General features: G+C 54.4%; 1 protein-coding gene and 2 non-coding genes across 3 annotated transcripts; all 3 read left to right on the top strand.

Moving 5' to 3' along the window:
• The first annotated feature begins 1,503 nt into the window (after positions 1–1,503).
• Positions 1,504–22,459, top strand: IPO7 (importin 7). Its single transcript, XM_044269585.1, has 25 exons — positions 1,504–1,710; positions 7,261–7,342; positions 7,692–7,845; positions 9,393–9,551; positions 9,635–9,791; positions 9,875–9,964; positions 10,044–10,138; positions 10,243–10,327; positions 11,504–11,638; positions 11,719–11,818; positions 12,101–12,177; positions 14,265–14,381; positions 15,672–15,761; positions 15,845–16,010; positions 16,741–16,901; positions 18,202–18,330; positions 18,823–18,889; positions 18,963–19,088; positions 19,259–19,356; positions 19,519–19,614; positions 19,711–19,931; positions 20,006–20,211; positions 20,306–20,509; positions 20,656–20,772; positions 21,369–22,459. The coding sequence occupies exons 1-25, from the start codon at positions 1,627–1,629 to the stop codon at positions 21,464–21,466; spliced, it is 3,114 nt and encodes a 1,037-aa protein (XP_044125520.1). The 5' UTR covers positions 1,504–1,626; the 3' UTR covers positions 21,467–22,459.
• On the top strand, positions 11,237–11,416 carry LOC122921187. Its single transcript, XR_006387004.1, has one exon. It is a non-coding gene; the product is annotated as a small nucleolar RNA SNORA23 (small nucleolar RNA).
• LOC122921186 lies at positions 17,952–18,132 on the top strand. The gene has a single exon (XR_006387003.1). It is a non-coding gene; the product is annotated as a small nucleolar RNA SNORA23 (small nucleolar RNA).
• Positions 22,460–22,574: the final 115 nt, after the last annotated feature.

Raw genomic sequence — 22,574 nt, 5'->3', positions numbered from 1 at the left:
GTACACAGTGACTGCACCAGCAGAATAGTGAGTGCAGCTCTGGAGTATAATACAGGATGTAACTCAGGATCAGTACAGGATAAGTAATGTATGTACACAGTGACTGCACCAGCAGAATAGGGAGTGCAGCTCTGGAGTATAATACAGGATGTAACTCAGGATCAGTACAGGATAAGTAATGTATGTACACAGTGACTGCACCAGCAGAATAGGGAGTGCAGCTCTGGAGTATATGTCTACCTGCACACGGGTGCAGGATGTTTTACAGAAATTCTGTGTGGATTCCTTTGTGTTTGTTTTTTTTTGGGTGCAGATTTGATGTTTTTTTCTGCAGAGTGAAATCTTCAGAATTGATATGTTGAGGATTTCTAAATCCACGTGACAGGTTGATTTCGCACGGAACACCATGTGCCGCCCGGATCCGTACTTCGGCTCTGTGGTCCTGCAAAAAAGATAGAAGATGTCCTATCGACCACAGCTGCAGAGAAGAATAGGCATTTGTATCCTAGGGCCGGCGGTGTTCTGCTAAATTCGGAATTTCGGGGACCGCAAAACATATACGGTGTTGTGAATGGCCCCTTAGTCCGTTTTCCTCCACTCCTGAGGCCTTCTACAGGGTGGTATCCGGGGCGGCCATCATGGACGTACATCGCCAGCGCTCGATCTGTTCTCTGTGATACGAGGCTGATCAGGGCCCTACATGTCGCCCTCATCGAGCTCAGCGACTGCGGATGATACGACAGCTGGTGGTGAGATGGCGCCACAATCGCTGCTGCGGACACAAGATATTTATCGTCAGTGACTAACGATATCTGAGGTGGGAGAAGACGGTGCCGCACGTTCCAGAGCGTTCACCTGACATGCCTGCGAGTATTACCCGGAGCCACGTCCCCGGCCACCACGCTGAACACGGAGGAGCATCACGTGGCAGCCGCAGCTCCCTGTCTTAGGGCTTATGCACACGAGCGTGGGTCCGCAATATACGGGGACCAGCCTCGTACGCTAGATACGGAGCGGCGGCGCCACGAAGTGCTTCCGTGGGATCGCGGCTCGATTTGTTTCCACTATTGAAGGTATCGCAGATCACGGACCAACGGTTCCGCAAACGGCTAATTGTCTGCAGCACGGAGGACGCGCTCGTCTGCATGAGCCCTTACACTGGGCAGCTAGTTATCTGTATGCCTAGCATTCTATTCATGAACCGAGAAGCTCAGGATGAGCAGTCACAGAGGAAGCTGTGGCCTGGTATTAACCCATTTATATACTACCCGTGGACTGCAGTAGTCACCTCCGACTGCTGCACTACAACTCCCAGCATTCGTGAAGACTAAGGGAACTGTGACCTGCTGGGGCCGCCGTTTCTGGCAGACATTTTGTGACGCTCAGAACGCCTCCACGCGCCCCCGGGACACCCCCCGACCCGTTACCAGCAGAGACTACAAGTCCCAGGAGGCAGCGCAGCGGCGGCCGGAAGTGACGTTGTCCGACGCCTGGGGGGGCGGATCCATCCGGGGCCTTGGCGCTCTCCTTCCTTTCGCGCCGGGCGCTGAGCTGTGTGGCGGCTCCATGTGCGCAGCTCGTCTCTAGCCCCGGACTCTGACAGGGAAGCGGCGCGTCTCCGGCACCATGGACCCCAGCATTCTGATCGAGGCCCTGCGGGGCACCATGGACCCGGCCCTGAGGGAGGCGGCCGAGAGGCAGCTCAACGAGGTGAGAGCCGGGGCCCGCCGGGCCCTCATGTACCCAGTCTGCTCCGTGTCACGTCCGTATGTTTCTCCCGGTTCAGACATTTCCTCCTAAAAAAAAAAAAAAAAGAGAAATAAAAAACAAAAAAACCCTCTTAAAGGGACAGACTGGAAAATAAAGTTGTAATAATTTAAAATCTGAATAATTAATACGTTTTGATATAATTTCCCAGACATTTTCTGCGCTGTCATTACCGTGTGTCCGTAGTGATGTCATCGCCGTGAGTACCGGTGGACATGTGACTTCATGTAAATATGGACGCTCCACCGTGAAAAACGGGCGGATGCAGAAACCCAAGAAAATGTCTTAATCCGGGAGAATGCGTTTTTTTTTTTTTTAAATAGTTTTGTTGAATATTAATTGTTTATACTGAGTCTACGCTCACGCTGGCGTTCTGGTTTCCGTTTCTGCGATCCGCTCAGGGCTCTAATGCATTCTGGATGTAGAAGGATCCGCTCAGAATGCGTCAGTTCGCCTCCGATCCGTCTCCATTCCGCTCTGGAGGCCGACACCAAAAACGCTGCCTGCAGCCAAACGGATCCGTCCTGGCACACAATGCAAGTCAATGGGGACGGATCCGTTTTCACTGGGACAATCTGGCGCAATAGAAAACAGATCCGTCCTGGCACACAATGCAAGTCAATGGGGACGGATCCGTTTTCACTGGGACAATCTGGCGCAATAGAAAACAGATCCGTCCTGGCACACAATGCAAGTCAATGGGGACGGATCTGTTTTCACTGGGACAATCTGGCGCAATAGAAAACAGATCCGTCCTGGCACACAATGCAAGTCAATGGGGACGGATCCGTTTTCACTGGGACAATCTGGCGCAATAGAAAACGGATCCGTCCTGGCACACAATGCAAGTCAATGGGGACGGATCTGTTTTCACTGGGACAATCTGGCGCAATAGAAAACGGATCCGTCCTGGCACACAATGCAAGTCAATGGGGACGGATCCGTTTTCACTGACACAATCTGGCGCAATAGAAAACGGATCCGTCTTGGCTGTAGTACAGATAATACGGATCTGTTCAGAACGGATGCATGCGGTTGTATTATTGTTAAGGATCATCTGTTTTTGCAGATCCATGACGGATCCACCCAAAACGCAAGTGTGAAAGTAGCCTCAATTTTAGTTCTCATTTTCAAGATCTCTGCTTACTGTCAATGAATTGAGCCACTCCTTTATTTCTAGAGGTTGTGAGCCCTTCCTGACCTAACGCTTTGCACTGCTGAGGGTTTGTTACAGTTGTTTCCTGTCAGTACAACAGTCAGAACTCCGGACTGATAATCTTTCCTGCACTGACACAGTGTAACAGAATGTCGGGGCGTGTTCAGCCCACAGAACATTGTCTAAACGTTGTAACAAACCTTCAGCTGTGAGATCAAGACTTAAATGCCGTTTACTGAGGTCAGAGAACCCCTTTATCATATAGACCAGGCGCTTCCTAATGTACAGTGAGTCTCCATGTCGCCTCTTTCGCTGGCTGGATTCATTTTTCCATCACATTATACACTGCTCGTTTCCATGGTTACAGACCACCCTGCAACCCAGCAGCGGTGGTCGCATGTAGTAAAAAGCTCACACAGGGCTGTGCTTTTATCTATAGTGTGCAAGCACGACCACCACTGCTGGCTTTCAGGGTGGTCGTAACCATGGAAATGAGTAGGGGTGAGCGAATTGACTTCGGGTGGCCCCGTTCTGTCTACTCTGCAGACGTTCACTTCAGTTCTGTCTTATTTAGAGTAGTGATTGCACTGGGGGTCCCATGAGTCGCAGCTGCGGAGGATGAGGGTTCTGGTATTCTTGTCACCTGTTCTGGGAGGGACCTGTAGCTCTGTTCAGCCTTTTCTCCTGAACAAAATGCCAGATCTGCAGTAAGGACTGACACAAGTGCAGATGGTTGTCATTCAGGGTCAGTGTCTGCATTGGAGACGTTGCAGTGCTCCTCGGCCCCTTCCCCGGTGCCCCTAGTATTAGGGGGGGGGGGGGGCGGCTAATGTAACGACTTCTGTCACAAATAATGACCTGAAATAAGTGGTGGGAATGTGGGGGTACAGGAGACGGCCCTCTCCTGGTTCCTTCCCTGACCGGATGGTGCCCCCCGCTCAGGATCACTCTGGGGTCCGGTCAGATGTGACACAGTTTCTTAAAGTTATACAATATATTTTTTCATGTTCTCCTCCTTGCTTACAGGAACAACTTTCAGCGGCGCTGCTGCTCTCTGGGTCTGGCGAACGGGGGGGGAGGGGGCGGCGCTGCTGCTCTCCGGGTCTGGCGAACGGGGGGGAGGGGGCGCTGCTGCTCTCCGGGTCTGGCGAGCGGGGGGGGGGGGAATGGCGGCGCTGCTCTCCGGGTCTGGGGGGGGGGGGCGCTGCTGCTCTCCGGGTATGGCGAACGGGGGGGGAGGGGGCGGCGCTGCTGCTCTCCGGGTCTGGCGAACGGGGGGGAGGGGGCGCTGCTGCTCTCCGGGTCTGGCGAGCGGGGGGGGGGATTGGTTCTGGCGAGCTCCGGGTCTGGGGGGGGGGGGCGCTGCTGCTCTCCGGGTCTGGCGAACGGGGGGGGGGGGGCGGCTCTGCTGCTCTCCGGGTCTGGCGAACTGGGGGGGGGGGGGAGGGGGCGGCGCTGCTGCTGCTCTCCGGTCTGGCGAATGGGGGGGGGAGGGGGCGGCGCTGCTGCTGCTCTCCGGGTCTGGCGAACGGGGGGGGGGGGAGGGGGCGGCGCTGCTGCTGCTCTCCGGGTCTGGCGAACGGGGGGGGGGGGGGGAGGGGGCGGCGCTGCTGCTGCTCTCCGGGTCTGGCGAACGGGGGGGGGGGGAGGGGGCGGCGCTGCTGCTGCTCTCCGGGTCTGGCGAACGGGGGGGGGGAGGGGCGGCGCTGCTGCTGCTCTCCGGGTCTGGCGAACGGGGGTGGGGGGAGGGGGCGGCGCTGCTGCTGCCTCCGGGTCTGGCGAACGGGGGGTGGGGGAGGTGGCGGCGCTGCTGCTGCTCTCCGGGTCTGGCGAACGGGGGGGGGGGGAGGGGGGCGGCGCTGCTGCTGCTCTCCGGGTCTGGCGAACGGGGGGGGGGGAGGGGGGCGGGAGGGGGCGGCGCTGCTGCTGCTCTCCGGGTCTGGCGAACGGGGGGGGGGGGGGGAGGGGGCGGCGCTGCTGCTTGCTCTCCGGGTCTGGCGAACGGGGGGGGGGGGGGAGGGGGCGGCGCTGCTGCTGCTCTCCGGGTCTGGCGGGGGGGGGGAGGGGGCGGCGCTGCTGCTGCTCTCCGGGGTCTGGCGGGGGGGGGGGGGGGGCGCTGCTGCTCTCCGGGTCTGGCGGGGGGGGGGCGCTGCTCTCCGGGTCTGGGCGAGCGGGGGGGGAGAGGGGGCGGCGCTGCTGCTGCTCTCCAGGTCTGGCGGGGGGGGGGGGGCGCTGCTGCTCTCCGGGTCTGGCGAGCGGGGGGGGCGGCGCTGCTCTCCAGGTCCGGCGAGCGGGGCGCGGCGTATAACTGGCTCATTAAGCAGTACCATTGAAAAAGTTGTTACTGTAATCAGGGAGGGCCTTAGAAAAGCCTTTAAAGGGGTCTTCCTGCCATGTATATTGATGACCTGCCCTCAGTGGCGGTGCAGGGTAATCTCAAGCACTCCGATGATGTAATGACCAGGAAGCCGCCTCTTTTTACAGCTGGTCAGCGGGGTCCCGGGTGTCGGACCCCTGCCGGTCAGATTCAGTCTCTCTGCATAGTACTACAGCTAATTGTCCGCAGCTGCTGGGAGTGGTAGTGAGGATGTTGGGAGCTTCATGCAGGAGTTTGTTCTGACCGCTCGGGGGAGGGGACGACGCTGAGGCCTTGTTGTGATGGCTCAGAAGACCAGGAGGGGGTTTGAGATGCTGCGTTTTTAGGACTCTTTGGGCCGTCCAGTGACGGTCACACCCCGGAGAGGTGACGGAGGAGCCCTGTAGTTCTGGGATCTTGAAGGACGTCCCGATGTGTTGCGCCCTGGCCAGGCGGTTCTGCAGCTCCATCCCCCTCCCCGGCTCCTCATTCTCTCCACTTCCTGTTCAGTCATTTCCTGCATGCGGTTCTGTGCGGTGACTCACAGCAGCTGACGGCCCCCGGGCTCCTCCTCCTTCCCTCTCTGGGGCCCTTCTGCTTCTCGTAACGCAGTGACATTCCGACACGCCGTTCTCTGGGACTTTGTGAATAAAGTTTGTTGAAGAGAGCACGATGCATGTGTCCTCGCTGCATGGCGGGTGCTAGTCTCTCCAGAGTCGCCCCAAAACTGAACCTCTAAAGGGGAACTCTTATCCCTGAGCGGATCAGACATTGTGACACACAATCAGGTTCCCCTTGCATCGTCACGCAGCATATAACAGATTAAATTCACTGACAGCAAGCAGAAATCTCCTAATATGGTGAGGAATTGAAACACAGGCCTTCTAGATCCTGGGGGCCCCACGTCACCATTCATATTCCTGTTTAGGGTCCATTTACACGTCCATAATTTGGGTCCGCGTTTGTTCCGCAATTTTCAGACCCATTCACTTTCAATGGGGCTGGAACGGATCCGCATCCACATTTTCGGGATCTGTATCCATATTTTCCGCATCCGTAATTCCGTTCCTGAAAAAAATAGAACATGTCCTATTCTTGTCTGCAATTGCGGACCAGAAAAGGCGTTTTCTATTATATTGTCTGTGATGTGCGGTCTGCGGATTGCAGGTGTCCGTGTTTTGCAGATCCGCAAAACACGGACGTGTGAATGGACCCTTAATTGGATAGGAACCTATAGTCATGCTCATCCTGAGCCTCCGGGTTCATGAACTGACTGAAGGCTGCCCCGTGGGCACAGCAGTCGGAGACTGGTAGGGTCTTTCAGGGTCTGTGGAAAGCTGGGTGGCGGCTGTGGACGGATTAATGTGCTGCTGATGAAGCAGAGCCGGGCCTGTCAGATGTGCCGCATTCAGCACATTCTCTGCAGTCTATACCTCCGCTCCCTGTGGCCGTGTGACCCCAGGTGACGCTGATCCCCCTCCCCCGTGCCGGCCGCTTATCATGACAGGACTGAAAGTCCTATGTAGATAAACTGTTCATACACCTGGGGTCAATTTCTGTCCATTACATGAGCTCTGCTTGCTGTCAGTAGATGGAAACCTGTCTCTCCAAAGTTGAAATCCAGGGACTTAGTCCTTCACACACAGCTGAGGTTTTGCTACAGTTGCATCCAGAAAATGTGATGGGCCCTTTAAGAGTTTGCCTGCAGACGCGGGGGACGATCGGGCGCCATTCACACTGCACCGGGCGCCTAGTTCTGGGGCCTCTTCAGTGTCTTACTTTCTGTATCGCTTCGTTTTCAAGAACTCTGTTTGCTGTCAATAAATATAAAGGCAATCTTTACATCCACAGGCAGCCAGCCTGTCCTGCGCACAGCTGAGGGTTTGTTACAGTTGTGTCCGCTCTGTTAGCTGCGCACACGTCTGAGGGTTTGTTACAGTGTATCAGTCTTTCATTCCTGCTTGTTTTGTTTCCCCTCCAGTCCCACAAGTCTGTGACCTTCGTGTCCACCCTGCTGCAGATCACCATGTCCGAGCAGCTGGAGCTGCCAGTCCGGCAAGCAGGTGAGTGCCGCTCCGGGTAACCCTTCAGTGTCGGGCGAGGATTAGAACCTACAGGAAAAAAAGATGGCGCTCTCCCAGGGCGAGACGTGGCGTCCATGCAGCTGCTCGCCGCCTCTAAAGCGGATCCGTAATTTAAGGTTTTCTGTTTCTTACCGGGAACATGGCGAACAAATCTGCTCAATGTGCAGAACGCGGCGTCCGAGCGGCTCAGACGGAACTTTCCGCTGCTCAGATTTCCTGCCTCCTCGAGTCGTCCTAGGAAAGCTGGGTGTCACAATCCTGCTATTTCATCCACCCAGCTTTCCCAGGAACTGATATCACAGGTTGTAATTCCCCATCCTCCCTGTAGGTGTCATATACCTGAAGAATATGATCACTCAGTATTGGCCGGATCGCGAAGTGACCCCTGGAGAAGTGCCCACTCACACTATCCCCGAGGAGGATCGTCACTGCATCCGAGAGAATATTGTGGAGGCCATCATCCAGTCCCCAGAGCTGATCAGGTGAGAGCCTCGTCTGCAGCACTCTTAAAGGGCCAGGCACCTCATTATTGTATCATGGGAAGTTCTGCAAGTTTTTTATAAACTTCCTATCATTTCCTCATCATTCCTCTGCTTGCAGTCAGTAAAAGACATCTCTGGTCTCCAGAAGTTGAAACTATATTCTGACCTACTCCTGTCCAGCTATACTGATACATTGTAACAAATGCATCAGCTGGACTAGTTCACATGGGTTTCCAGTCTCTCAACATAAACATTTAAAGGGGTTCGGCAGTTTGTTTAAACTGATGTATCCTCTGGATAGATCATCAGCATCTGAGCGGCGGGCTCCGACACCCAGGACCCCCGCCGATCAGCTGTTTGAGGAGGCTGCGGCGCTGTTTACCGCCGGCCCAGTGACGTCACGACTAGTCTCACTGGCCTGGGCGCAGCTAAGCTCTGCTCACTTGAATGGAGGTATGCGGTAAACTGCGAGAAGGCTGCGGCATCTGACCGGCGGGCTCCGACACCCAGGACCCCCGCCGATCAGCTGTTTGAGGAGGCTGCGGCCTTCTCGCTGTTTACCGCCGGCCCAGTGACGTCACGACTAGTATCACTGGCCTGGGCGCGGCTAAGCTCTGCTCACTTGAATGGAGGCCTGCGGTAAACAGCGAGAAGGCTGCGGCATCTGACCGGCAGGGGTCCGACACCTAGGACCCCCGCCGATCAGCTGTTTGAGGAGGCTGCGGCCTTCTCGCTGTTTACCGCTGGCCCAGTGATGTCACGACTAGTATCACTGGCCTGGGCGCGGCTAAGCTCTGCTCACTTGAATGGAGGCCTGCGGTAAACAGCGAGAAGGCTGCGGCATCTGACCGGCAGGGGTCCGACACCTAGGACCCCCGCCGATCAGCTGTTTGAGGAGGCTGCGGCCTTCTCGCTGTTTACCGCTGGCCCAGTGATGTCACGACTAGTATCACTGGCCTGGGCGCGGCTAAGCTCTGCTCACTTGAATGGAGGCCTGCGGTAAACAGCGAGAAGGCTGCGGCATCTGACCGGCGGGCTCCGACACCCAGGACCCCCGCCGATCAGCTGTTTGAGGAGGCTGCGGCCTTCTCGCTGTTTACCGCCGGCCCAGTGACGTCACGACTAGTCTCACTGGCCTGGGCGCGGCTGCGGCATCTGACCGGCAGGGGTCCGACATCCGGGACCCCCGCCGATCAGCTGTTTGAGGAGGCTGCGGCGCTGTTTACCGCCGGCCCAGTGACGTCACGACTAGTCTCACTCGCCTGGGCGCGGCTAAGCTCTGCTCACTTGAATGGAGGCCTGCGGTAAACGGTGAGAAGGCTGCGGCATCTGATCGGCAGGGGTCCGACACCCGGGACCCCCGCCGGTCAGATGCTGATGATTCATTGAATGAACATGCGGTTTTGTGTTCAGATATTCTTCTCGTGCGCACACGGTGCTGGTTTCACTGTAATAAAGCGCAGGGTTTGGTCGTTTATTTTGTGACGTCCATGGAGTTTGCGCGCGGCTGGTACGTAATGCTTTTGTGTGTGTGATCCCCGTTGCAGGGTCCAGCTCACCACCTGCATCCATCACATCATCAAACACGACTACCCGAACCGCTGGACCGCCGTGGTGGAGAAGATCGGCTTCTATCTGCAGTCCGATAACAGCGCCTGCTGGCTGGGGATCCTGCTCTGCCTCTACCAGCTGGTGAAAAACTACGAGTAAGTGACGGTGGTCTGATCAGTCCATTCACACCCAGATAGCAGTGGTCTTCCCCTCCATTATAGTTCTATTCCCTCCGCAGATATAAGAAACCAGAGGAGAGGAGTCCACTCATTGCCGCTATGCAACACTTCCTGCCCATGCTGAAGGAGCGCTTCATCCGTCTGCTTCCTGACCCCTCCGAGCAGTCAGTCCTGATCCAGAAACAGATCTTTAAGATTTTCTACGCCCTGGTCCAGGTGAGCAGTGGCCGCTCTGGTCACGGGTGCCGCCGGTACAGTACTGGCTTCCTGCTGACTCCGCCATCTTGTGCATCTTGCAGTATACGTTGCCGCTGGAGTTGATTAATCAGCCGAACCTGACTGAATGGATAGAGATCCTGAAGACTGTGGTGGACCGGGACGTTCCTGCCGTGAGTATCCCTGGATCTGGTGTCCTCCTGATTGATGGGTGCTCTGCCATATTGTCCATCATGGTCCCTTCTCCTGCAGGAGACCCTCCAGGTTGATGAGGATGACCGGCCTGAGCTGCCATGGTGGAAGTGTAAGAAGTGGGCGCTGCACATCTTGGCCCGGCTGTTTGAGAGGTAACCGGCGCCCTGGGATTTGGAGGGGGGGGGGTGGAAATAGAACTACAGATAGAATATTCTACGACTGACTCGCAGTAAAACGTTTGTTCCTCACGTTCAAGGTACGGGAGTCCAGGCAACGTGTCCAAGGAGTACAATGAGTTTGCTGAAGTGTTTCTGAAGGCCTTTGCAGTTGGGGCTCAGCAGGTTCGTGCAGTGGCGCCCCTTCTCTTCATCATCCTATTATCCCAACCTTAGTGGGGACCATGGCATTGAACACACCAGTCCTACTATGGACGGTCCTAACACTCAGTGTCAGTCTGCAGCTAATAAAGCCGTGCACAGTCTAGGGCTGGTAAAGCCGTACCTACCTGGGCAGTGCACAGTCTAGGGCTGGTAAAGCCGTACCTACCTGGGCAGTGCACAGTCTAGGGCTGGTAAAGCCGTACCTACCTGGGCAGTGCACAGTCTAGGGCTGGTAAAGCCGTACCTACCTGGGCAGTGCACAGTCTAGGGCTGGTAAAGCCGTACCTACCTGGGCAGTGCACAGTCTAGGGCTGGTAAAGCCGTACCTACCTGGGCAGTGCACAGTCTAGGGCTGGTAAAGCAGTACCTACCTGGGCAGTGCACAGTCTAGGGCTGGTAAAGCCGTACCTACCTGGGCAGTGCACAGTCTAGGGCTGGTAAAGCCGTACCTACCTGGGCAGTGCACAGTCTAGGGCTGGTAAAGCCGTACCTACCTGGGCAGTGCACAGTCTAGGGCTGGTAAAGCCCGTACCTACCTGGGCAGTGCACAGTCTAGGGCTGGTAAAGCAGTACCTACCTGGGCAGTGCACAGTCTAGGGCTGGTAAAGCCATACCTACCTGGGCAGTGCACAGTCTAGGGCTGGTAAAGCCGTACCTACCTGGGCAGTGCACAGTCTAGGGCTGGTAAAGCAGTACCTACCTGGGCAGTGCACAGTCTAGGGCTGGTAAAGCAGTACCTACCTGCGCAGTGCACAGTCTAGGGCTGGTAAAGCAGTACCTACCTGCTGGTATATGAAGTCCAGTGTCGGTATACGGCGGCTTTCTTACTCTCCAGTGTTGTTCTGTCTTGTACAGTAGTCCCTGGCGGCTGCAGGGCTGTGTGCACAGTGTCCGTCTGTGTCTGGTAGAGCAGTTTTGCTGGCGTCCTGCTGGCTGGCTGCTCCACTACCTAATCCTGCGGCCCAAGATAATGATGAGATCATAGTACTGGTCTAGTGATGTCTCCCGGACGCTCTCGCCACTGGCCAGCCTCCAAACTCTCAGACATGCTTCATAGGAGGGGTGATCAGCTTTGTCTCCCGGGGCACAGCATATTACTGCTCACAGGTGGCAGCTCATGTGATCCTCTTGGTTTAGGTTCTGCTGAAGGTCCTCTACCAGTATAAGGAGAAGCACTACCTGGCGCCCCGAGTCCTGCAGCAGACGCTCAACTATCTCAACCAGGGGGTGTCCCATGCACTGACGTGGAAGAACTTGAAGCCGCACATCCAGGTGAGTGTCCACGTTGTACCCCCAGGTCGTCCTCTGCTGTGCGTGGACCTCGTGGCTGACATTCTTCTCTGTGGCCTCAGGGCATCATTCAGGACGTCATCTTCCCTCTGATGTGTTACACGGACTCTGATGAGGAGCTCTGGCAGGAGGACCCCTATGAATACATCCGCATGAAATTTGGTAAGATAATTAAATGAGGCGAGTCAGCTGGACTCGGGGAGAGGCCGACCTCAGTGCGTCCAGACTGCGGAGGCTGAACCCCCTCGCTTGGCAGCACATGTGTGTGGGATTCAGCTGTTGCCAAAAGACCCTCTAAAACACACAATTGCAGCAGCAACCTGCGGGCGTGAAGATATATGCAAGCGCGAGTAACTTGAGACTGTAATAGCGGGTGTCGTGTTGGCACAGCTTCTGCTTACGGTAGAGGAGTTCGCTTGTCTGATATCGTCTCTCTTCTCCTAGACGTGTTTGAGGACTTTATCTCCCCCACGACTGCGGCCCAGACCCTGCTCTTCACATCCTGCAGTAAGAGGAAGGAGGTACGGCCGGGAACCGTTCACATGAAGCCCAAGTCGCTTCATTCTTCACGGACTCTGCTTGCTGTCAGGGAAAGAATCCTGTCCACACAGCTGATTGAGCTGTTAGTGTGTCTAGATAATCCTCTCAGACAAATACATTTTACCTGCGCTGATACATTGTACCAAAATACAGGGCAGACGTGAGATTGTGCTGCTGTGTTTAGCTCATAGTAATGTCTAGACTTGTACATTGTAACGAGCCAGTCAGCTGTGAGCAGGACTAGGCCGGGGTGGGACTTGTACAGTGTAACGAGCCAGTCAGCTGTGAGCAGGACTAGGCCGGGGTGGGACTTGTACATTGTAACGAGCCAGTCAGCTGTGAGCAGGACTAGGCAGGGTGGGGCTTGTACAGTGTAACGAGCCAGTCAGCTGTGAGCAGGACTAGGCCGGGGTGGGACTTGTACAGTGTAACGAGCCAGTCAGCTGTGAGCAGGACTAGGACGGGGTGGGACTTGTACATTGTAACGAGCCAGTCAGCTGTGAGCAGGACTAGGACGGGGTGGGACTTGTACATTGTAACGAGCCAGTCAGCTGTGAGCAGGACTAGGCCGGGGTGGGACTTGTACAGTGTAACGAGCCAGTCAGCTGTGAGCAGGACTAGGACAGGGTGGGACTTGTACATTGTAACGAGCCAGTCAGCTGTGAGCAGGACTAGGACGGGGTGGGACTTGTACATTGTAACGAGCCAGTCAGCTGTGAGCAGGACTAGGCCGGGGTGGGACTTGTACAGTGTAACGAGCCAGTCAGCTGTGAGCAGGACTAGGACGGGGTGGGACTTGTACATTGTAACGAGCCAGTCAGCTGTGAGCAGGACTAGGACGGGGTGGGACTTGTACATTGTAACGAGCCAGTCAGCTGTGAGCAGGACTAGGACGGGGTGGGACTTGTACATTGTAACGAGCCAGTCAGCTGTGAGCAGGACTAGGCCGGGGTGGGACTTGTACAGTGTAACGAGCCAGTCAGCTGTGAGCAGGACTAGGCCGGGGTGGGACTTGTACAGTGTAACGAGCCAGTCAGCTGTGAGCAGGACTAGGCCGGGGTGGGACTTGTACAGTGTAACGAGCCAGTCAGCTGTGAGCAGGACTAGGCCGGGGTGGGACTTGTACATTGTAACGAGCCAGTCAGCTGTGAGCAGGACTAGGACGGGGTGGGACTTGTACATTGTAACGAGCCAGTCAGCTGTGAGCAGGACTAGGACGGGGTGGGACTTGTACATTGTAACGAGCCAGTCAGCTGTGAGCAGGACTAGGCCGGGGTGGGACTTGTACAGTGTAACGAGCCAGTCAGCTGTGAGCAGGACTAGGACGGGGTGGGACTTGTACAGTGTAACGAGCCAGTCAGCTGTGAGCAGGACTAGGCCGGGGTGGGACTTGTACATTGTAACGAGCCAGTCAGCTGTGAGCAGGACTAGGACGGGGTGGGACTTGTACATTGTAACGAGCCAGTCAGCTGTGAGCAGGACTAGGACGGGGTGGGACTTGTACATTGTAACGAGCCAGTCAGCTGTGAGCAGGACTAGGCCGGGGTGGGACTTGTACATTGTAACGAGCCAGTCAGCTGTGAGCAGGACTAGGACGGGGTGGGACTTGTACATTGTAACGAGCCAGTCAGCTGTGAGCAGGACTAGGCCGGGGTGGGACTTGTACAGTGTAACGAGCCAGTCAGCTGTGAGCAGGACTAGGCCGGGGTGGGACTTGTACATTGTAACGAGCCAGTCAGCTGTGAGCAGGACTAGGACGGGGTGGGACTTGTACATTGTAACGAGCCAGTCAGCTGTGAGCAGGACTAGGCCGGGGTGGGACTTGTACATTGTAACGAGCCAGTCAGCTGTGAGCAGGACTAGGTTGAAGTACTTTTGTTTCAGCCTTTGAATGTAAACAAGTGTTTCTCTTTGCTGACAGTAAGCAGAGATCTTGATAAGTGAGGAACAGGTGCACTCTGCGCTCTTACTAACCCTTGTACCGGTGTAGAATTGTGACTGTTGCAGAAGCTCCCGTATGAGATGTTGGGAGTGATTGTCCTCTCCTGTCTTGCGCTCTTTCCTCCAGGTTTTGCAGAAGACGATGGGATATTGTTACCAGATTCTCACGGAGCCTGCAGCAGACCCCCGGAAGAAAGACGGCGCCCTCCATATGATCGGGTCCTTGGCAGAAATCTTACTGAAGGTACATGAGGCGGGTGCGCACGCGGACCTGGCGCCCTCCCTTCTAGAGGCCGGCTTGTTGGGAGCCTGCTTTATATTCTGCGGAGGGGATTCCTGAATCTATGGCCTGTCCTGAGGGTCGGACACCCCCACCAGTCAGCTGGTGTGGACTGGAAGCAGAAGGGTCTGTCCACGTGTAGTGGCCATTCTGGTGTACAGGAGCTGAGCCGCAGTGCACCAGGATCTACACGGCGCGGGTGGGGTGTTGGACCCCCCTCGATCTGATATTGATTCTGAGGAAGATCCTCTTAAAGGGGTCCTCTCACTTCAGTAAGTGGCATTTATCATATAGAGAAAGTTGATACGAGGCAGTTCCTAATGTATTGTGATTGTCCATGTCGCCTCCTTCGCTGGCTGGATTAAGGCTACTTTCCCACTTGCGCTCGGAGCAGACACCAGACGGATCCGTTCACAACGCATCCATCCGCATTATATTTCAGAAAAAATTCTAAGTGTGAAATTTAGTCAGACGGATCCGCTTGAAATTGAGCCATATTGTGTCAACTTCAAACGGATTCGCCCCCATTGACTTACATTGTAAGTCTGGACGGATCCGAGCGGGGCGGAGGCATTCTGAGCAGATCCGCATCCGCTCAGAATGCATTAGGGCTGGACGGATCCGCTCGGGGCCGCTTGTAAGAGCCTTCAAGCGGAGCCCCGAACGCTAGTGTGAAAGTAGCCTAATCTTACTGTCGCATTAAACTGCTCGTTTCCATGGTTACAGACCACCCTGCAATCCATTAGTGGTGGTCGTGCTTGAACACTATAGGAAAAAGCATCAGCCTCTCTGGTGGCCGCGACCATGGGAGCGCACATAGCTCTCTTCCTATATTGTGAAAGCACGACCACCACTGATGGATTGCAGGGTGGTCTGTAACCATGGAAACGAGCCGTGTATAATGTGATGGGAAAACGAATCCAGCCAGCAAAGGAGGCGACATGGAGACTCACAGTACATTAGTAAGAGCCTTGTATTACCTTTTTCTACATGATAAATGCCACTTACTGAGGTGAGAGGACCCCTTTAAGTTGTGGACTGGAGCAATGCACACTGCCTCAGCCTGGTATAAATGGCGGTCATATACGTACCTCCACAGGGTCAGTATCGTTAACGTGAGTCGCCTTGTACTGTTCCTTCAGAGCAGCACTCGCTGTTGTGCAGGTAACGCTTCCCTGCACCGTTTTCTTGGAGCCAGTTCTGGACAGTTGGTCTTCAGCGTCCGTTTATTCTGGTCTTACTACTTTCTTGCAGAAAAAGATCTACAAGGATCAGATGGAGTTCATGCTGCAGAACCATGTGTTCCCCCTCTTCAGCAGCGAGCTGGGCTATATGAGGGCGAGGGTAAGTCGCCCTGTGGTGCTGCCGGGTGTTTGTGGGCTCCACCCCAGCCGTTTGCGTCTCCTCTGACACGTCTTCCTCCGCAGGCCTGCTGGGTGCTCCACTATTTCTGTGAAGTGAAGTTCAAGAATGACCAGAACCTGCAGACGGCTTTAGAGCTGACCAGACGGTGTCTCATCGATGACCGGGAGATGCCTGTGAAGGTGGAAGCCGCCATCGCCCTTCAGGTTCTCATCAGCAATCAGGAGAAAGGTGCGTCCCATCTATGTGGCTCTAGTCTCTGCCCAGTATGTAGGTAGGTACGCCATAGGTGCCTACTGAGGGGTGCGCACCCCTAGTGGTGGCTGCAGGCAGACGGATGTATGACGGCCTGTGATGGCCTTCCTGCTGCAGATTTGTAGTTGTACATGCCGTCTGTCTGCATTCAGTAGGGCTAAGCGGCTCATGGCTAGTTGCAGGCTAGCGGCAGAGATCCAGCAGGCCGGGAAAACATTGCCGCATGCATCATAGTGAATGGGGCTGGACGGAGACTTCTAATGCTCTGGCTGTACCGGAGTGCGGATCTGTGAGGCTAGGCTGCAAATAGCCTGATGTTTCCGACAAGAACTGACAATGCTTCATTTCCCAAATCCGCTTCGTAGTGCGGAAGAATATACATCACACATAGCACATGGCTGACCGGAGCGGCGGGGAGCAGGCGAGGGTGACATTAGGTCATAGACGCTGCTGGGCAGAACTATAAACCCAGAAAATCTCACCTTGGAAGTTGAGGCGCCCCTCTGATTTCTCGTGTATTTGCTGCGGTACTCGCATCAATAGGGCCTTATCCGCATATGGCTGCCGCGCTGCTCTCTATTCCTGTCCACAGTTTTCGGTACAGGTTTCCCATTGAAAAGGATGAGAGGCTGATTGACAGCCACGGATATCGGAGCACCCCAAGCACTGCCCTGTGCAGCCTCTATAATAAAGTCTTACTTTTCAGCCAAGGAGTATATCGCCCCCTTCATCAGGCCTGTGATGCAAGCCTTGCTGCACATCATCCGCGAGACTGAGAACGATGACCTCACCAATGTCATCCAGAAAATGATCTGCGAGTACAGCGAAGAGGTGACGCCCATAGCGGTGGAGATGACGCAGCACCTGGTGAGTCTGTTTATAGGACTGCTAAATGCTTATTATAGGGTCTGCGCAGTCTGGGAGATTGTATGGGACTGATTAGCCAGTAGGCCTCATGGCAGATGCTCAGTGGATGTTACACAGGATCTGAAGTGTACATTTGGGTCTTGTAAAGCAGAACCTACTGGCTGCAGGGCTGTGTGCACAGGGTCGGTCTGTGGCTAGTACCTGGTGGCTGCAGGGCTGTGTGCACAGTGTCGGGTCTGTGGCTAGTACCTGGTGGCTGCAGGGCTGTGTGCACAGTGTCGGGTCTGTGGCTAGTACCTGGTGGCTGCAGGACTGTGTGCACAGTGTCGGGTCTGTGGCTAGTACCTGGTGGCTGCAGGGCTGTGTGTACAGTGTCGGTCTGTGGCTAGTACCCGGTGGCTGCAGGGCTGTGTGCAGTGTCGGTCTGTGGCTAGTACCTGGTGGCTGCAGGGCTGTGTGCACAGGGTCGGTCTGTGTCTAGTACCCAGTGGCTGCAGGGCTGTGTGCACAGTGTCGGGTCTGTGTCTAGTACCCAGTGGCTGCAGGGCTGTGTGCACAGTGTCGGGTCTGTGTCTAGTACCCGGTGGCTGCAGGGCTGTGTGCACAGTGTCGGGTCTGTGGCTAGTACCCGGTGGCTGCAGGGCTGTGTGTACAGTGTCAGATCTGTGGCTAGTATCCGGTGGCTGCAGGGCTGTGTACAGTGTCGATCTGTGGCTAGTACCCGGTGGCTGCAGGGCTGTGTACAGTGTCAGATCTGTGGCTAGTATCCGGTGGCTGCAGGGCTGTGTACAGTGTCGATCTGTGGCTAGTACCCGGTGGCTGCAGGGCTGTGTACAGTGTCAGATCTGTGGCTAGCACCCGGTGGCTGCAGGGCTGTGTACAGTGTCGGTCTGTGGCTAGTACCCGGTGGCTGCAGGGCTGTGTGTACAGTGTCAGATCTGTGGCTAGTATCCGGTGGCTGCAGGGCTGTGTACAGTGTCGATCTGTGGCTAGTACCCAGTGGCTGCAGGGCTGTGTACAGTGTCGGTCTGTGTTTAGTACCTGGTGGCTGCAGGGCTGTGTGCACAGTGTCAGTCTGTGTCTAGTAAAGCAGCTTGTTGGCGTCCTGCTGGCTGGCTGCTCCACTCACACGAATCCTGCGGCCCGAGATAATTAGGAGTTCATAGTACTGGTCTAGTGACGTCTTCTGGACGCTCCCACCACTGGCCAGCCTCCAAAGTCTCCGACAAGGCATGATGGTGATCGGATCGACCCTTTCAATAATAAAGGTGAGACTAGAATTCTTGTGCTCGTTTTCTAGGCAATGACTTTCAATCAAGTCATTCAGACGGGTCCCGATGAAGAGGGCAGCGATGATAAAGCCGTTACAGCCATGGGAATCCTCAACACTATCGACACCCTTCTCAGCGTTGTGGAGGATCATAAAGAGGTGGGCAGCACAAGTAATCCTTCAGTGACCCTCGGGCCACATGCACATCACCGTCCGCTCTGTGTCTGCATCTCCATGATAATGGCTGGACAATGCTTGGTATCATTCAGTAGCATCCATTCTTTTTTAGGGTCTGTCACTTTAAAGGGTTATTCCCTTCTCAACCATTTATGCCATATCCTCTGGAAATACCTGTCTGAGGCAGGTCCTGCTTCTCTAGAGCCGGTGGGACTACAGAAACAGCCGTGGCTCGGCACAGCGAGCAGCATGGTCTTACATCTCACAAGCTACGGCAGGAGTATAGCACAGATCGTCTGCTTCTGTAGTCCTGGCCTCAGGCTGGTGGAGGTGAGGGGTCCGTTCTGAGATGGGAATAGTCCTTTTAGGTTGTAGCTTTTTTACCTCCATCTGGATCAGACTGCTGGTGTGATTCCAGCCTTAGGAGACGTCTCGGGTGTGTTGGCGACTGAACGGTTTTGTGTGTTTTCTCAGATCACTCAGCAGCTGGAAGGGATCTGCCTCCAGGTCATCGGCACCGTTCTGCAGCAGCACGTTCTAGGTAAGCTGGAGCTCTGGGGAATATTAGGTTTAGGGTAGGGATACGAAAAATGACTCCATCTTTGTGCATCTAGAGTTTTATGAAGAGATCTTCTCTCTGGCGCACAGTCTCACCTGCCAGCAGGTATCGGCCCAGATGTGGCAGCTCCTTCCACTGGTGTTTGAGGTCTTTCAGCAGGACGGATTTGACTACTTCACAGGTTAGTCTGCTCCAGGATCCAGCTGCTCTGGGGCTGTGTTCACATGGGGGGTAACTTCAAACTCAAGGAGCTCGTTCGTCCTGCACTTTTCTCACATATTTCATCTTTAAATATTAAACCCATTATGAAAGGAGAGAGAAATGTGTAACGGTCTTGTGTACCCCGACCAGATATGATGCCTCTGCTGCATAACTATGTGACTGTGGACACGGACACCCTCCTATCAGACACCAAGTACCTGGAGATGATCTACAGTATGTGTAAAAAGGTGGGTGCACACTATGGAGGTGGTCCTCGACCCAGTAATTACATCTGTGACTGGGTAACAGATGAACCTCAGCTCTGCAGCTCCGTATATCGGAAGGGATCGTTATTTTCTCAGTTATTGCCTGATGTGGTCCCGGTGTAACATGGATATTCTTCCTGACAGGTGCTGACGGGTGTGGCTGGGGAAGACGCTGAATGTCACGCAGCTAAGCTACTAGAAGTTGTCATCTTACAGTGTAAGGGACGTGGGATTGACCAGGTGAGGTTTATGAGGGCTGATGCATCTCAGCAGGCGGCCGTCCGTTTCTCCTGGTTATGGTTGTCAGCTTTTGCCCGGTCTGTTCCCCTTGTGCAGTGCATCCCGTTATTTGTTGAAGCCGCTCTGGAGAGGTTAACCCGGGAAGTGAAGACGAGTGAGCTGAGAACCATGTGCCTCCAGGTGGCCATAGCTGCTTTGTACTACAGTCCTCCCCTCCTTCTCAACACCTTGGAAAACCTGCGCTTCCCCAACACCGTGGAGCCCGTCACAAACCACTTCATCAAGCAGTGGCTGAACGATGTGGACTGTTTCCTAGGGTGAGTGTCTTCGGCTCTGGGGGTCCGCCGTGCTGGTAATACAAGCGCTGACACGAGCCATTCTCCCTGTGCAGGTTACATGATCGGAAGATCTGCGTCCTGGGACTGTGTGCGATTATAGAACTCGAGCAGCGGCCCCAAGTACTGGCCGAGATCTCCTCACAAATTCTGCCCGCCTTCATCCTCTTATTTAATGGTCTGAAGAGAGCTTATGCCTGCCATGCAGAGCAAGAAAACGACAGTGACGATGAAGAGGACGGCGAGGAGGAAGACGAAGCTGGTAAGAAACGCCAACTCCTGACAGTATTTTGCGTTGGTGATTTTTGGTCGCCCCTTTGTGTTTGGGGTTGTAGCTGATTTTTACATGCTTCCAGAACTTGGTAGTGATGAGGATGACATAGATGAAGACGGCCAGGAATACCTGGAGATGTTGGCTAAGCAAGCAGGAGAGGATGGGGATGATGAGGATTGGGAGGAAGATGATGCAGAGGAAACGGCACTTGAGGGTTATACTACGCTAATCGATGATGAAGACAACCCTGTAGATGAATATCAGATATTTAAAGCTATATTTCAAAGTAAGTAAAGTACCAGTCGGTGACCCCCTCCCCGGGCTGTGTCCTGCCTTTCGTGGGCTCAGACGTTCTGGACTGTCCATGTGCGTCTAGTGTAATGTGGGTGTCCGGACGGACGAGAGCTAATCGCTGTGACCGCCTTGTTTCAGAGCTGCAGGGTCAGGACCCGGCCTGGTATCAGGCTCTCACACAAGGACTAAATGAAGAGCAAGGAAAGCAGTTACAGGACATCGCCACGCTGGCGGAACAGAGGCGGGCGGCTCATGGTAAGGGAACGCCCTAATGGTGGGCGCTGGTCCTCAGAACACAAATGTCACTTCACATTATAAGAATCCTGCTTTAAGTATTGACACGACTATTTGTTGTGTTACCCATTTCTGAGACGGACAGCACGTGAACCCTCGAGTCCTTGGGGCTGGTGACATCCGTTTTTTTTTTTTTTATAAATGCTTGTCGTATTTCGGGCTGTTTTTGCAGATGAGTCATTTCTACTGATGGGAGTGAGAAAAACACGCACGCTGTTTATCCATAAATGAATCGATTGAGGGTCTGTCGTACTGACCCCATCACGTATACAATAGATGTGCGATCAGTATGATGCCGTCAGTCTGGGAGATGCCGCCCACCATGGTCGTGTGAATCGGCCCTAAACAGCGTGAACTGAATAAAGCGTTCTATGTGCACCATGTCTATACTGTCCATGCTTTACACTGCAGGCTGCCCCTGCAGAGAGGTTTGTGTAATACAGTGAGGCGTGCCTTTTCTACATTCCCTGTGTAATCGGAGGCGGTTAGTACACGGCTCGCTCCGGCGCTGGATGAGATTGTGTCACGCAGATTCTTACCATTTCTTCTCTCTCCAGAATCCAAAATGATCGAGAAACACGGAGGATACAAGTTCAATGCTCCAGTTGTGCCAAGTTCCTTCCATTTTGGCGGCCCGGCCCCAGGCATGAATTGAGCTGTCACTTTCTCTTCCTGCTGACGTGTGACTGATTGTAGTGAGAAGCTTGTGTTCCTCCCGATAGTGGATCCAGAAGTGGCTCAGGCTCTGAACGTAGGATTCTGGAGAGTGTGAGAGCGGATCATGCGACTCGGCCCGGGGACAGCAAACACACGGGGGTTTCCTTTATATTCTTTATTTTTATTTTTCTGAGCTCTGCTTCCAAACTGAGGAGATCTGATGCCCATGGGGGACATGTCATCGTGGCAGCTTTTTTTTTTTTTCTTCTCCTGTGGGAGGGGGTAGAAATCTTCACAATCTGGTGGAAACGCGGGACTATTTAAAATCTTTCACGACTCACAAGGGCCAATTTTACTTCACCCGTTTTAGTGTCTTTAGCCTAAACACATTTGTTGCCTCAGATCAATGTTCATTCTTTTATTGTAGAAAAAAATACAAAACATGGAGGCCAATGATTTGTAGCCCATTAGGCGCCTTCCCTGCGGGGACAGACCTGGCCGCTCCTGATGCCGAATGTTGAACACTTGTAGCACTACACCAATTATGAAATACGGACATGAACAGCACTTTTATACCTGACCTTCCCGCCCCGTGAAATAAAAAATAATTTGGCAGCTGATTTTTCAGTTTCTGCGTTAGAAGGGATGTGCGGGGCCGGCGGCGTCCACTTCGCTGCAGGTTGTTCTGCGGCTCGGAGCCGGAGTCGCTCCCTGGAGGTAACTTGAATTAGAAGGGGTTGGTGAGACATTGCTGCTGCCGTCAGCGACACCCTCTGTCCTTTTTGTTCTTTTCTTCCATTTCTCTTAAACCTCTAAGATGTTTGATTCAATTTGGATACGAAGCGGTCACGTAAGCGGAGACAGACGGCCTTCATCTTCTGACGCATGTTATAATTGGACACGAATCTCTACTCTCAAAGAGTTTGAAGTGTGTGGCTGAAACATCTGTATATGCAATCTATTAAAGAGATACCAAGATGAATTCGGCTAATCCCTGCCTTGTGCTGATTTTTCTTTAAAGTAGGTAATCTGGGCCTGGCAACATCGGGGAGGTGTGAGGTTCGGCATACCTCATCCACTTCTAGGACCTTTTGTTCATCTCGGCC

Source organism: Bufo gargarizans, chromosome 10 (assembly GCF_014858855.1).
Source record: "Bufo gargarizans isolate SCDJY-AF-19 chromosome 10, ASM1485885v1, whole genome shotgun sequence".
Taxonomy (NCBI): domain Eukaryota; kingdom Metazoa; phylum Chordata; class Amphibia; order Anura; family Bufonidae; genus Bufo; species Bufo gargarizans.
The sequence above is the reverse complement of the archived record's forward strand: the minus strand, read 5'-3'. Positions and strand labels throughout refer to the sequence as shown.